The 15,194-nt window shown below is 53.4% G+C and overlaps 1 protein-coding gene across 4 annotated transcripts in view; it reads left to right on the top strand.

Annotated features, from left to right (window-relative positions):
- The window catches only part of ADCYAP1R1 (ADCYAP receptor type I), a 60,844-nt gene that overhangs the window by 12,973 nt on the left and 32,677 nt on the right, over nucleotides 1-15,194 (top strand). For all 4 annotated transcript variants that reach the window (XM_072764657.1, XM_072764655.1, XM_072764658.1 and 1 more), the window contains exon 3: nucleotides 477-582. In XM_072764657.1, the coding sequence (XP_072620758.1) occupies nucleotides 477-582 (106 nt within the window). The remainder of the gene's footprint in view (nucleotides 1-476; nucleotides 583-15,194) is intronic.

Genomic DNA, 15,194 nt, shown 5'->3' on the forward strand with positions numbered 1-15,194 from the left:
CAGACTGCCTAGGTTCGGATCCTGGCTGTACAGTCTCTAAGCTGTGTGACTTTGAGAAAGTTACTTAATGTCTCCGTGTTTAGGTTCACGTCTGTCAGATGGAGAATGAGCCCAGTACCCACTTTCTAGAGCTCTTAGACGGTGCATGTATATGACAGAGTAATGCGTGCACACAGTAGCACAATGCTGTGCGTGTGTTTGCTACTATTATCAAACACGTGGAAACGGAGACCCAGGGAGGGGTGGAATCCAGTGAAGGCCGCACGTTGGACTGGGGAAGGAGAAGAGCCCCTGTGGTATCCATGGCAAAGTGGAGTCAGGGCCCCTGCTGGCCCTGAAATCTTTCTGGCACTATCTTCTTCCCGCTTCTGCCCGCCCCCCGCAGCCCCCACACACTGCCCCGGGTGCTTAGGTAGCAGGGCTTGCAGGTGAGCCTCCCGCTTGCTCCTCCTGTCCATCCTGTGTGTCCCTTACAGGCCACCGCCATGCACTCTGACTGCATCTTCAAGAAGGAGCAAGCCATGTGCCTGGAGAAGATCCAGAGGGCCAATGACCTGATGGGCTTGAACGACTCCTTCCCAGGTGAGTAAGGTGGTGTGGAGGTCATGGTGTCCCCAGCACATCCAGGCCAGCCTTCAGAAACTGGTGTCCCAGCCTCTGGCCATTTTGTATAGAGTGGTGGAGGGTATAGGTGCCTGGGCCCTTCTGAAAACCCTCTGGGGTGATGGGAGTCCTGGATCTGCTCTGGGCAGAGGCCCCGGGGTTGCCCTCCTCGGGAACAGCCTGCCCAGGATGCCTCACTCTGGAGGAGTCAGTTCTGGGTGGCTGGATGTGGCTGCCTCTGATCCCACGGGGACTGGGATTGGGCTGGTGTCTGCGCTGAGGAGCGGCTGTTAGTGAGCTTATTAGCAAGCAGCCTGGGCCTGGTGGCAGCAGGGACACAGCTGTTGCCAGTGGCCGAGCCGGAGAGCACCTGGTCAACCCAAAGCAGGCAGTGTGGGGTCATTCCCCTCTTCTTCTATTTGCTCCGCCAGGAGCCAGGGAATGAGGCTACAGCAGGAACCCCACTCCTACGCCTGCTGGGTACAGAGCTTTTCCTGGGGCTGCTGTTAGCAGTGACGCAGTGGGGGGTGCTGCCTCCTGGTGTTGGATGGGGCCATGCACGGCAGGACACTCAGCAGTCATAGCTCTCCCCATTACATGCCTGGAACACCCCCAATCCCAGTGACAACCCCCAATCCCTCCCACCTTTTCCAAGTGTCCCGAGGGCATGGGGTGGCTCCTGGCGGGGATCCAGAGGTCTGTGTAAGCCCTCTCCTGCCGACTCCTCGACTCCTCTCTGCACTCGTGGTGCAGATGGGATGCAGGCCCTCGGGGCAGAAGAGGGCCTGGGGATTCGGGGCTAGGGACATCCCTGGAGGCTTTGGAGCCTCACCTGTGCCTATGTTGCTGGAGGGTGGGGCTCTCTGCCCAGACTAGAGGGCTCTACTTTTCCCTCTGGATCCTCCTCATTTATGAGGAGCTCTTCTGAGCACCATCTGTTTAAATCCTTGATTAATCGGCAGCCCAGTTAAATGTAATGGTCCCTCCGGGCTGAGCTCCCTGTGCAGTCAGTGAACATTAACTGGTAATGAAGCTGCTCCTGGCCAGGCTGGCCTTTCCCTCCAGGCCAGGCTCTGGCTCAGCCCTAACTGAAGCCGAAAGTGGATTCTAGGCCCTGTCACCCAGGGCAGCTGAAGCAGGGGGCCCAGGTGGGTACACCGTTGCAGGAGACCAAAAGAATATCTGGTCCAAGCCTCTGGTCTCAGGGATGGAACAAGGGGAGCCCTGGGGGCAATGACTTGTTAGGCCACATGGGGGTGGGAGTGGGCGTGAGGCTGAGGTGTCCTGCCTCCTAGCCCCAGGAGTTGTTCCTTTTGTTCCTGCATTGCAGGTCTCTGATGTACTTGGTGTTGAGCAATGAGAAGCATCCAGGAGGGAAGAGTAGAAGTGGGGTGGGGACCAGGCCTGGTGAGCTGCATGCAGGTTAACTGCACAGCGATTTGGGGAACCCTGGGTTGGGGGAGGGCATGAGGGCCTGGCCACAGGGGTGCCCTCAAAGAAGCATGAGCAAGATGGATATGAGGATGGACACCCTCCCAGGAGGGGGCAGGCCAGTGCTGAGTTGGGGGGCCTCACCCCCAGGTGATGCTCCAGACAGGAAGAAAAAGGAGTTCTCTGTGGGGAAGGTGGGCAAGGATTCATGGAAAAGGTGGGATTCAAACTAGATCCTTGGTTCTTAAACCTGGCTGCACATCAGAATCATCAGGAGCTTTTAGAAAAATTTACCCAAGCCACAATCCAAACCAATTAAATCAGAACCGAGGTCCGCTGTAGTCATGAGTTTTAAAGGCTCCCCAGGCAATTCCGATGAGAAGCTAGGCTGAAACCCTTGCACGACGCTTACGGACAAGCAGGCGCTTGATGGCAGGTGAGAGCTGGGGGATGGATGAGTGGGGAGGTGGGGAGAACATTCTCTGCTGAAGGAACCCTAGCAGGAAGAGGTGGGGGAGGGGAATGGGTAACCCCCTGTATCTGGAACCCTGAATGAGGGTGGGTGGGAGTGGGCTACAGAGAGGTCTGGCCTAGGGTCCCAGGGGCTCTGTGAGTCAGGGCTGACCACAGGTCACCCTCAAACCTGGACTTGGGTGAGGAACCCCAGGCCTGTGGAAGAAATTCCCTCATCTGCGGACCCACTCATTCATTTATTCACTCATTCATTCACTCACCCATTCATTCATTTATTCACTCATACATGCACTCACTCATTCACTCACTCACCCATTCATTCACTCTCACTCATTCACTCACCCACTCATTCGCTCGCTCACTCATATGACAAATTGGAATCTTAGTGTCTGGCCTGGATTGAGTAGGGCAAGGCCACAGGTAGGGGACTGCAGAGAGACTCTGATAGGCCCGGATGCAGTTCACAGAGGTCATGCCAGCGGGGAGAGGTGGAGCTGGTGCTGTGGGAATTCAGTGGAAGGAGAAAGTACTTTATGCTGCACAGGGTGAGTGGAGGTGGTGGGATCAGGGAGGGCTTCAAGGAGGAAGGGGCATGCAAGAGGCAGGGTGTGGAGGGGTCTTCCGGAAGCGAGCTTTCCTCTGACTCTGAGTGACCAGAGCAGAGAGGAGTCTACACCCTCCTAAACCCTCCTACAGTCTGCCTAAAGATTCTCTTACCTCTCCCTGTTGTCCTGCTATGAGTCATAGGATGGGGCTCTATAGACGAAGCTGAGATGTTATTAAGTAGAGTCAAAAGGCAGCCATCAGGTGGCAAAGAAGAGACTGAGGGCCCAGCTGGATCACCACCTCCACAGCTCTTTCTTTCTCTGTGCCTCAGAACCTTCTCTATTAAAATGAGCAGGTGGGATGGATCATGTTAGTAGCCAGTACTTATATAGACTTACCCTGTGCCAGTCAATGTGCTAGTGCTTTTTTTCTCCAGAAACTTAGAGGGTTGGGTCTGTTATTACCCCTATTCTATAGCGAGGAAACTGAGGCCCATGGAGATTATGTACCTTGCTTGGAGACCAGTAAGATCCAGAGGTGAAACTTATAGTTGGGCACTCTGTGCCCTCAACCATTGGGATCCGCTGCCTTGGAAGAAGGATACGATCCACTAAAGCTCTAGCCCCCCTCACCAGCCATGTGATCTTGGAAAGGGCACTTAATGCCTTCATTTTTCTGTCTGAAAAATGGAGGAAAAGATATGTACTACCTAGCATTATTGCATTAAATGCCAGTCATGGGAGATGCTAAGGGTTCTATGTGGCATTTGCTAAGTACTCAACAAAAACATGATAGTTACTTAGAGTTGTCATCTTACGGTATGGAGTGCCTCCAGGGTCTCCCATCTTCTACTAGATCTGAGTTCTGGGGAAGTGTGGCGATCTCTACAGGAAACAGATCAGTGCAGTTTGGAACAATCTGGAAGGGCTTTCTGGAAGACCGGAGGAGGGGTTGGGAACCAGATCCAGGCTGCAGAGGGCAGATGGAGAAGCATGGGAAGGGGGGAGAGAGCTCCAGGTGGGGGATGACCCCTGATAAAGATAGGAAGGGAGCAGTGAGTTCAGTGGGTGGGGACTGTGACAGCTCACACTTGAACACCAAGGACAGCTTCCGAATCTTCCCCCACACGGAGTTGCATGGCGTAGCTCATGTAACCTCACCGACCTATGGGCTGGGTAGAGTTTTTCCTCCCATTTTACAGCTGAGGCTACGCAGACTCACAGAAGTTAGGTTGCTAGCCCCTTACCTGGTAGGTCACACGGCCAGGGAGGGAGGAGCCAGGATGTGCATTTGGTAGTTCCGCAGTCCTTGCAGTTAACTGCTACACTGTGTTGTGGCTCAGAGGAGGAGCCGAGAGATAACCACCAACTGCCCCCACCCCCCTTGTGCAGTGAAATGTCACTTGGCAGAGGAATGAGGCTGGAGAGAGAAGTAGGAGAGGACGGCCTTCAGTGTGCCCCCTGAGGCCTGCACTTCACTTGGCTAAAGGGCATCAGTGGTTCTAAGGGCAAGGATAGCAGGAGGCCTCAGCCTCTAGTGACCCTCTAGGCCTCAGCTCCAGTGCTGTGGAAGGAGACAGGGCCTGGCAAGGGGAGGCTCAGAAGTGTCCAGCCTGGCTCACTTCAGGCCTCTGGTCAGCAGGGGCTTTGCCCTACAAGCTGAGGTTGGAAGAACCCTTCGGGGGGGCTTCAGACCGGGTGGCCTCTGGGCATCTCTCCAATGCTGAAGTTCTGGGAGAGCACTGATCTTGCGGTCAGCAGATGGGGAGAGTTTGCTAGGGTCTTAATTTTGCTCACGTGCTGTATACGAGCCTCAGGTCCTGGGGGCAACCTTGTCATTGCCGTTGAGCTAGGCTTCCTGGCTTCGTATTACACCTGCTTGGGAAAGCCAGGCAGCAGTTGATCTCCTTGCGCTGTGCAGGGCATTAGAACCCCCAGGAGCACTTAACAGATGCTGATGGCCAGGCCCTTCCCACACCAACGTGATTAGCATTTGGTGTGTGTAGGGGGCTTGTTGGAGGTATGTGTTAAAAGCCTTCAGATGATTCTAAAGCATATCCAAGTTTGAGAGCCGTTGTTGTGGCCAGAGGATGGCATCCACTGGATGCTCATGCCCTCTTGGACCAAAGAGCAGCCCCCTGAGCACAGCTAAGCCAGGCTGGGAGCTCATTCCTAGCCGAGAGCCAAATGTGAATGTAACGGAGAGTTGGCAGTTGGCATGGTGTTGTGCTCGGGTGAACCGAGAGGCCAGCCCTCCCACTGCACCCCTTCTTCGCACCTCCCGCCCGCTTCTGTCCCTAAGCATATGCACCATGCACAGAACTCTGGCCAGAGGTCAGCTGTTTCCCCAAAGTGTACTTGAAAATGGAAAAAGAGGGATCCCTGGGTGGCGCAGTGGTTTGGCGCCTGCCTTTGGCCCAGGGCGCGATCCTGGAGACCCGGGATCGAATCCCACGTCGGGCTCCCCGTGCAAGGAGCCTGCTTCTCCCTCTGCCTGTGTCTTTGCCTCTCTCTCTCTCTCTGTGTGACTATCATAAAAAAAAAAAAGAAAGAAAGAAAAAAAAAAGGAAATGGAAAAAGAAAATCTGTCAGCCTGTTCCAGTAACTGTGAGTTGTGAACTCACAGTCATGCTTTGCTATATTTGAAAAATGTATTTCTATGCATTTCGTATATTTCCTTCATTCTTTTAAATTCTAAAGCGAGTGTGTTGGAATGAGGATACTAATCTACTAGAGATGAGGTGTGTCCATCCTACAGTGTGTGTGTGTGTGGCTGGGGCAGTGGGGGCTCCCTGGAAGGCACCTTCTTCCTGTCAACCCCTTTTCTGTCCCTGGGACGCCCTAAAGAGAACTGGGATGGTAATGCAACAGAGCAGCCTTCAGAGTGGAAGCCAAAGGGCAGAGAGATATGAGGGTGACAGGGTGGGACCAGAGTTCCACAGACAGCTGAAGAGGGTTGAGAAGCCAGGCGAGGCCAGAAGAGTGAAAGCTGCCTGCATGGTTTTTTGTTCACAACATCCTCAGGGTGTTTTAAAGATGTTTATTGGGACTGTTTTGAGGAGATCTGTTAAGTGGTTTTGTACCTCTTTCCAGACCCCTGAATGCTCAGTGGGACTTGGGACCACATGGAGTCCAGCTCTGTCATGAGACACAGAGAGAGGTTGAGGCTAGAGGTGGCAGTCACTGGCTGGGTCACCCGGAGGGCTGGAGCCAGCTCTGGGACAGGGCCCAGGTCTGCCATCCAACCGGGGGCTGCCCTTTGTGTGGCGGTGCTCTTGTGCCCAGAGAGAAGGAGAAAGGACTCCAATGCGTGGGAACGGGGGCTCTACTCTTAAAGAGTCGCCGGGCCCACCCAGGTCACAGGCACGGCCTGCTTTGTCCTCTGCTCAGCCCGAGCGAGTCCGGCCAGCACCTCCTCTTTGCAGGGCTGCGGGGCTTCCGGCAGCCTGGAGGCCTTCCCTGCATGTAAGTGGGGCTGCTTGGGTGTGGTCCTCCTTGGGGGTCCCCCTGCTTTGGAGAAGATGAAAGAGGCCCGCGGTGGCTTTGGCTGGAGCAGGAGGGAGGAGTTTTGGAGGGAAGATGCGGAAGCCTGCTCATTGCTATTCTGCTGCAACCTCAGAAGCCTGTCGGGGTGCAGAGGGCTTCGCCCCAGCCCCACCTCCCCTCTCACCACAGGAGGAGAGGCCTGGAGGAGGGTGCCACCTAAGGGCTGGTGCCCTGGCTCCCCAGCCCCGGGGCAAGATCAGCTTCTTGACCGCACCTCCCAGCCACTCTGAGACTGAACAGGCGCTCAGCATGGGAAAGGCTGGGGTCCGCGGGGACCCTCACTTCTGACAGTCGGTTCCGTTTCTGTCCAGACTGGTTTTCCCTTGGTCCCATAGTTCTCAGACTCGAGCCTGCATCAGAACCTCCTGGAAGGCTTGTCAAAACGCAGAATTACTGGACCCCAACCCCAGAGTTTCTGACTCAGTGGGTCTGGGTGGGGCCTGAATGCGTCTGCATCTCTGGCAGGTTCCTGTGCTGTCCCTGGCCTGCGGTCCCCACTTTGAGAACCCCTGACTTCCAGAGGGGAGGACTGAATCTTCATTCCTTCCCCATCGACCCCCCCTCCCCACTCCCAGCACTGAGCTCACAGCTGGTCCCCATTTTATGGATCAGAAATATTGGCTGTGAGGTAAATCGAATCATTTTTTTACCCTGGAACCGTGTGCTAAAATGAGGGGCTTGTTTTAACAATACCCAAGCATCCTCCAAGGGAGCACTGTGTCTTTGTCTGAGTCCCTTTGGTGCCCCTGGTCTCATGGGTTTTGAACACTGCGTGGAACTGGACAAAATCATCACCATGACAACCTGCGATTAGCTCCTTATTTTGTTCCAGTTGAGGCTAATGGCCCTTGTGTTCTCTCTCTGTTCAGTGCGCCCAAGTGGTCTTTCCCCCTCCTGCTGTCACGAGGCACCGCGTCTCCGTGGCTGCTTTGTGTCTAGTGTCTTAGTGAGAGCAGCCCCCCCAACCCAGATCCCCCCAGAGTGTGCACAGCGCTCTCCCCTGAGCAGGATCCCAGCTGTGCTGGAGCCCCCTGCCCAGGTTCCCTAGAGGCTTTCAGGCCTTGGGGTGGGGGGCAGGGAGGCAGACTGAGCTAGGAGGGCACAGGCAGACTTTGTGTAGAATTGGAGAACTGGAGGAGAGGTGAATAGGGAGGCTTGGGGGTGTCAAAGCAGAGAGCTCTCCCAGGGCATAGGAGCCATTCTGATTTTTTACCTTTCTCCCAGGGGGAGGAGAAGAGGGCACCGGTGGCTGATGCACTTGACCACAGCCTCCTTGAAGCTTGCTTTCCTGGTTGCTCTGTTGCTAATCTGCCCTGGTTTTCCCTGGGTTCCTGGCCTCTGCTCCTCAGTCTTCTTTGCCACCCTGTCTTCTAAATGCTGCGTTTCTTCTTCTGTTGGGACCAGGCCCTCTACTCCACTCTTCTTCTTCCTCTTTTTTTTTAAATGGGTTTTATTATTCATGAGAGACAGAGACAGAGAGAGAGAGACAGAGGCAGAGACATAGGCAGAGGGAGAAGCAGGCTCCCCAGGGGGAGCCCAATGTGGGACTCCATCCCAGGACCCCGGGATCACGACCTGAGCCGAAGGCACATGCTCAACCACTGAGCCACCCAGATGCCCCTCCTCACTTCTCTAATGCACGTCCTCCCACTAGGCCCATCACCCAGGTCCGTGGTCCTCCCTAGCACCCTGTGCTGACCACTCCTTATTCTCTCGTTCCGACTTTCCCCGTCTGCACTCTGGACTTTTATCTGACCGCCTGCTTGAAATCTGCCTCCACTTGGCTCTTGGCACCATCTCAAACTGAACACACTCCAAACAAAACTGTTGAGCTCTAGCCTGCCTAATACCCTCCACCATTTACTTCTCATCCAGTTCTTTCCACTGTGGAGTATGGCTAACGCCTCTGGCCATAGAGACATGCAAGCTAGAAATCCAGGCGTCGTCTTCGGTAGCTCTCCTGCTGCATTAGTCAGGGTAGCCTAGATTTCACTGCGGTAACAACAACAACAAAACCCTTAACATTTTGGAGCCTGGGTGCTACAGCCTTTATTGCAAGCACAGCTCACAGGCCAGCTGTTGGCAGAGTCAGGAGGCGGAGCTTGACTCTGCAGGGGTCCTTCAGAGCCCCAGGCTCCTTCTGCCTTAAAACACTGTCACCCTCAACATGTGGCCTCCAAGGGTGCCACAGAGAGAGGAGAGAGAAAAAGAGCATGGAGCCTGTGAGGGACGCCTTTGAGAGCAGTTCATCACCTCCACTTACCCTCGGGGAGAACCCAGTCACGTGATAAGGGTGAGCACCAGCAGTGGGGGGCACGCTTGCCAGCCACAGCTGGTCTGTCACCAGGCCCCTCAGTCCCGCATCCAGACTCCCCAACACAGAATGCTTTTCCATCTTGCCTATCCTGGCTCCAAATAGAGTCCCTCCACCTTTCCCTGGACTTAGGCCCATATCCTAATAGGTCCCGTGTTCGATTGGCTGCTTTTGAAATGGATTACCTCCCCACGCAGCTGAATCAGGTCATATGACTCCTTGTCTTAAACCGCATCTATGGGAGGCAAAAGGGTGCCCCTGCCAGCGATGTCCACACCCTAATCCCCAAAGCCTGTGAGTGTGTTACCTTACATGGCAAAAGGTACTTGGCAGACGTAATTAAGTGAAGGATCTTAAGATGGGGAGAGTACCCTAGATTATTCAAGTGGATCCAATATAATCACAAGGGTCCTTATAAGGGAAGGAAGAAGGCAGGCGGGTCAGAGGAGAGAATTGAGGATGCTATCTACTGTCTCTCAAGATGGTGAAAGGGGCCGCCGGGCAAGGAATGTCTTGAGTCTGGAAAAGATAAGGAAATGGATTCACGCTAGAGCCTCCAGAAAAAGAAAACTAAAACAAAAACAAACGCAGCCCTGCAGATGTATTGATTTTATTTAGCCCAGTGTGGTCAGTCTGGGACTTTCTGACCTCCAGATCTGCAAGGTAAGAAATTGTGACATTTAAGCCACTGAGTTTGCTTTGTTGCAGTGGCAACAGGAAGGCAATTCCTAATCTAAGGGCTGCTCTTACCATTTAGCATAAAATGCAGACTCTTTTTTTTGACCACCAGACTATAAACTCTGTGCAGGCAGAGACCAGGCGGCTTATTCACTCTGTATTGCTCGGCAGCATCTGACTCATATTATAGATACAGAACTTCTTGAGTAAGTGAGTGAATAAGAGGGAGGGGAAGGGAGAGTGAGAAGAAAAATAAGATAAAAGGAATGGGGGGTAGAAAGGGAAAAGGTGTCTTGAGATCCTCCAGTCCCAACAGAACTAAGCGTTGTTGGGATTAGAGTCTGGAACAGATGGGGGTAGAGAAGCTGGATGTGTTCTGTGGGGGTGGAAGGAAAACGAGTTGCTGTCCTCAGTTAGAGAAACCCAAGGCTTTTTCTAGAGCCCAGATGGTATCCTCCTCATCTGCCCGGAGGGGGTTACTGGAGGGATTCAGAGCAGGCCCCATCGAGGAGGGGAGAGGGGATAGAACCCACACCACCTCCATCAGAGACAGGCTGAGAGGTGAGAGCTGTGCAAGTGTGAGTGGGGCATTCTGGAAAACCTCGAGGTGGCTGCCTGAGTCTCCTGTGACTGCAGTGATGCAGGCCAGAGGGGTGGGCAGAGAGCTGTGAGCTGTGAGATCCTGATGGAATCAGGGACATTGTCCCTTAAAGGAAAGCCATGTCTGTACTCACAGCATTTCTGACATTGAATGTGTGGCTTTCCACACCAAGCCATTCTCCAGTTTTCTGTGGACACCGATCAGTGTCCCTATAATTTAATTCACCTCTGACACTAACTACCTGGAGTTAGCACAGACCCCACTGGCTAAGAGCTTAGTCTGAAGACTGTCACCTCCCCAACTCCACATGCCAATCACAAATCATGGGTCCCTATGTTATCCACACTTCTGTCTGACTTGACTACAAGTTGGAGGTTCCCATGACCTACCTCTTCCTCAGTTCCAATGATTTGCTGTAATGGGTCACAGGACTCGGGGAAACACCATAGTTTACCAGTTTACTATAAAGGATATAAATGACAGCCAGATGAAGGGGTTCATGGAGTGAGGTCCGAAAGGATCCCAAGTGCAGGAGCCTCTGTCCCTTTGCACCACTCTGCTAGCATGTGGGTGTGTGTGCCAACCCAGAAGCTCTTTGAACCCCACTGTTTAGGGTTTTTATGGAAATCCTGCTGTGTAGGTATGATTGACTAAATCATTAGGCCATTGGTGATTACCCAATTTCTAGCTCCTCTCCCCTCCCATGAGGTTGGTGGGTGGGGTTGAAAGTCCCCACCTTCTAGTCATGTGGTTGGTTCCCCCTAGCAACCAGCCAGGGTCACCCAAGAGTCACCTCCTTAGCATAAACTCAGGTGTGATTGAAAGAGGCTTTTGAATAACTAAAGACACTCCCTTCACCCCTGTCAGGAATTTCCATGGGTTTAGTTTAGGAGTGTTGCCTGGAAGCTGGGACTAAGACCAAATATCTAATTCTTATTATATCTTAATATTACAGTCCCCTAAACCCAGACCCTGGGATTGGACCCTCCAGTTATGGATTTTAGTTCTAGTCTTTCCACCTGTCTTGGTGCTGTAGGAATTGCCCCTAGGAACCTTAGTCCCTGGAGGGGAATGAGGCTGGGAACCTAAGGAGGGCTTCCATAGTGTGGCAGGCCGTGGGGTAAGGTGGGGCACCTTGGCAGGTAGCCCTTGGGAGATGTTTGTCCTGGCCCTGGGGCCAGGGTGGGCAGCCCTGGATTCCCCAGCCACCCTTCCGGGCACCCGCAGGTCCTGAGTGAATCTCTGTTCCAAATTGGAGCTCTGGTCACCCAGAGTTGAGCATACCCTCAGAGACACCCCACCCTCACAGTGCACACAGGGAAACTGAGTCAGGGTGGAGTGGGTAGAGACTTACCAGCATCATGAAGTGAGCCCTTGGCAGAAGTCCGCAGAATTCAAGGCTTAAGGCTGCCATGCAGGTGCTGAAGGGACATGCAGGTGCCCTTCTGCTTCCTCTGCCCTCACTCGCAAACTTCTTAGATTTGTTTTCTACACCATTGTGGCCCTGGGCCTGGTGGGTGTGGTAGGCGCCGCAGGTTCAGTAAGTAGTTGCCAAGAGAATGGATTCCCCACCTCGCCTCTACACCTCTGACCCCCAACCTGGGGGCCCCCATCTCCCCTCATGGCATCCCTGCCTCAGCCCTCGCGGCCAAGCTCCCTGTATCTCAGGGGCCCTGAGACCTCAGGAATGTCAGCTGGCGGGAGCAGCTGGCTGTGCCAGGGCCCAGTGTTCCACATGAAGGGAGCATCTGTTGGCTGGGGCTTCCAGGGCCTGGGCCAGACCCAGCCACGCTCCACGGCCGTTCCACCATCAGCGTGGACCATGACAGCCAAAGGTGTGCTGTTGCGCCTCTTTCAGGGACGTGCTGTCATAAGCAGCCACGTGCCCGCTGGATGTCCTGCTGTGTGGGGTCAACGGGACTCAGCCATGACGGGCTATGGCTGTGGTCCCGGTGTCCTTATCTTCCTGGTGTGTTACCCTCAGAGTTTACTGTGGTGCTTCCAGCTCCGGAACGTGGTCATTCCAGGAGACTCTGGGCCCGTGTGACTGGGTAGGAATTCCAAAATAGCCAGGTCTGAATTCCGAGAGAGCAGGTCCTCTGCATTTGGAAGCTCTGGATGCCTTCTTGTCCAAACGCGGCCCATTAGTCAGTCACGGGCCCCCCCAGAGAGGCTGGGAGCCCACAAGGCCGCCCTAGGTCCTCTGGCCCTGCTTAGCGCCTGCCCAGGCGTCCTCTGTGACCTGTTGGTGGCACTCCGCTGAATCTGTCCTCACCTTGCAGGGCTCTGCTTCATCTCCTTGCCTGGGCCTCTCTCAGGGGAATGATTCTCAGGGACACCTAATTGAAATAATGAAATTAATGCTAATAACAGCAGTGAATATGCATTGAGGGAGCCTGGAGCTCCAAGGGCTTTACGTGTATGAATTCATTAATCCTCACGACAGCTCTGAGGTGGGACAGTGTCGGTCACCCGCTGACTGTCCCTTATCTGGTGAGGAAGCCCTCTCCAAAGCCCTCGTACAGACCCCTCAGCAGGGTGTGGGGCCTTTCCTGAAACTACTCAGCTGTTGGACCCTCCACACAGCTGCCTCCCTCTTCAGCCTTTGCCCTCCTTTTAGGAATTACATTCACTGTGTATACTTCCTCTGCCCACCTGGTAAATGTGGGGTTCCCTGGGGCTCCCATCTCCATGCCCTTCTCACTTCATGCCCTCCCCCTGGGGGAACCACTATCCCAAGGCCTCATCCCCTCCCGGTGTGCCGGAGGGGGGTGGCCAGGGCTGGGTCTTGGGGGCCACATTAAGGACTTGGGGTGGTAGGTCCTCTGACAGATATGCTCTGCTGGGGGTGGGCTGTATGACCTGACCAGATCTTCCTTTTGAAAAGATCATCATCATAGCCTTGTGGGGTTGAGTGAGGTGACCATGGTCCCAGTGAGAGGATGGCTTACCCCTTAACTAGACAGGGGTGGGAGGATAGAGAATAGGCCATGGATTCCACAAGGGTTTGGAGGTCAAACCAGCAGGACATAGTGACCAGTCGGATATGGACAAGGAGAAGGAGACATAGTAAGGGCAGTCTGTTACCAAACCCAACTTTGGCTGCCCTTTGTTTGAAAAGCCAATTCTCCAGGGACAAGTGTTTGTTTTTATTTAGTGTCTAAATAAAACAAAAGTTTTTATAATATTTTATTTTATAAACAATAAAGATTTAATTAATTAGAGGCAGAGCACAAGTAGGAGGAAGGGTTGAAGAAGAGGGAGAGGGACAGGGACAAGCAGACTCCCCGCTGAGCAGGGAGCCCAACACAGAGCTCCATCCCAGGACCCCAGGATCATGACCTGAGCCAAAGGCAGACGTTTAACCGAATGAGCCACCCAGGCACCCCAAGAGATGAGTTTTTTTTGGAAAAGAGTACAGGCTTTATTCAGAAGGCTGGCTACCCGGAGAGAAAGCAAACTTGCCCAAAGGCTGAGTCCGAGGTTCCTGCCTGGCCCAGAGACTTTTTAAAAAGGTTGTAGGCAGTGAGTTGGTTAAGGGAGTGCAGTGGTCTGTAACATTACTTGATTACGTGCACGCTACAGATGCCACCTACAGACACTACTGGGACGCACGGAGGTCGTACAGGAGGGTCTAGAGACCTGGTGCGGAAGGGGCTGTGTCCTTTTCTAGGAAAGAAGGCATCATCTATTGATCTACAAAGAAAGGTTTAGTTAATCACGTGGGCTAAGGGTGCTTGCTAAAGCTGCAAGACTGCTAGGTTGGCCAGAGGGGCTAAGGTGGCTTCAAGTCTAAGTGTCCAGCCGAGACGGGAAGTCAGGTTTTATTTATTTTATTTTATTTTATTTTATTTTATTTTATTTTATTTTATTTTATTTTATTTTATTTATTTTATTTTATTTTATTTTATTTTTTATTTATTTTATTTTATTTTATTTTATTTTATTTTATTTTTATTTATTTTTATTTTTATTTTTATTTTTTTTATTTTTATTTTTATTTTTATTTTTATTTATTTTTTTTTTTATTTTTATTTTTATTTTTATTTTTATTTTTATTTTTTTGGAAGTCAGGTTTTAGTGAGAGATGCCGAACTGAGTCCTGGATGGGCTGGGTTGGGATTCCCTTGGGCCTTTCATGTGGGGCTCTCCAGCCACGGGAGGCTGTTTTCAGGGAGTGCGGGTCTCAGGATTGGGGGTTGTCTGAGTGTAGCTCTGTCCCTAAGTCCATGAGCCGGTGATCTTGTCCCAGGTGAGAGGGGTGAGGCCCTAGGGGCCGGACAGCCACCAGCACTTTATTTAGTCAGGGTGGGCAAGGCATGCCCTGTGGTGGGCAAAGCTGGTGGCCAGAGGCATTTCAGCAGAGAGGAGGGCTAGTCAGAGGAAGGCGTGGGGTGTGAAGGCAGGTGAGGAAGTGGCCGTGGGGAGTACAGAGAGCTCCCAGGAGAGCTGGCGAGGGCTGGAAGGAGAGAGTGGAAGGTAGGCAGAGGGGCAGGAGGCTCCGCTGAGCCCCCAAATTAATACCTAGTCGGCAAGCTTGTCATCTTTCTCTTGCTCCCAGCAGTGCATGTCCAGCAAGGCACTCCGTCTTGATGATTCCTAAGCACCCCCCAGTCTGTCCCACCCCTCAGCCAGCCCTCAGCATTCACCTGAGCTGGGTCTGTGCCACCACCACACTGGCCTTTTCTGTCTCTGGGCGCTGTGTCCCTTCACAGTCCTGGGCCATGGCTGCGCAGGCCTCTGCCTGGCTGGCTTTCCCCTCTTCCCTGTCTGGCTGGCTGGTGGCCACTCCTCTCCCAAGTCTCAGAACCTCACCATCCAGAAGGCAGGTGCAGCCCTGGAGCAGCACCCTTAAGCCAGCCGGCTCCTGGCCCTCCCCTCAGGGACAGGGAGGGCCCACCGAGGAGGCTGAGTCGAAGCTGGACCCCTTAGCGATGGTGGCGGCTGGAAGGACTAGGGGGAGCTGGTGTGGGGTGCCACACAGACCCCCCAGCATCTCATG

The sequence above is a fragment of the Vulpes vulpes genome, chromosome 7, assembly GCF_048418805.1.
Source record: "Vulpes vulpes isolate BD-2025 chromosome 7, VulVul3, whole genome shotgun sequence".
In the NCBI taxonomy this organism is placed as follows: Eukaryota; Metazoa; Chordata; class Mammalia; order Carnivora; family Canidae; genus Vulpes; species Vulpes vulpes.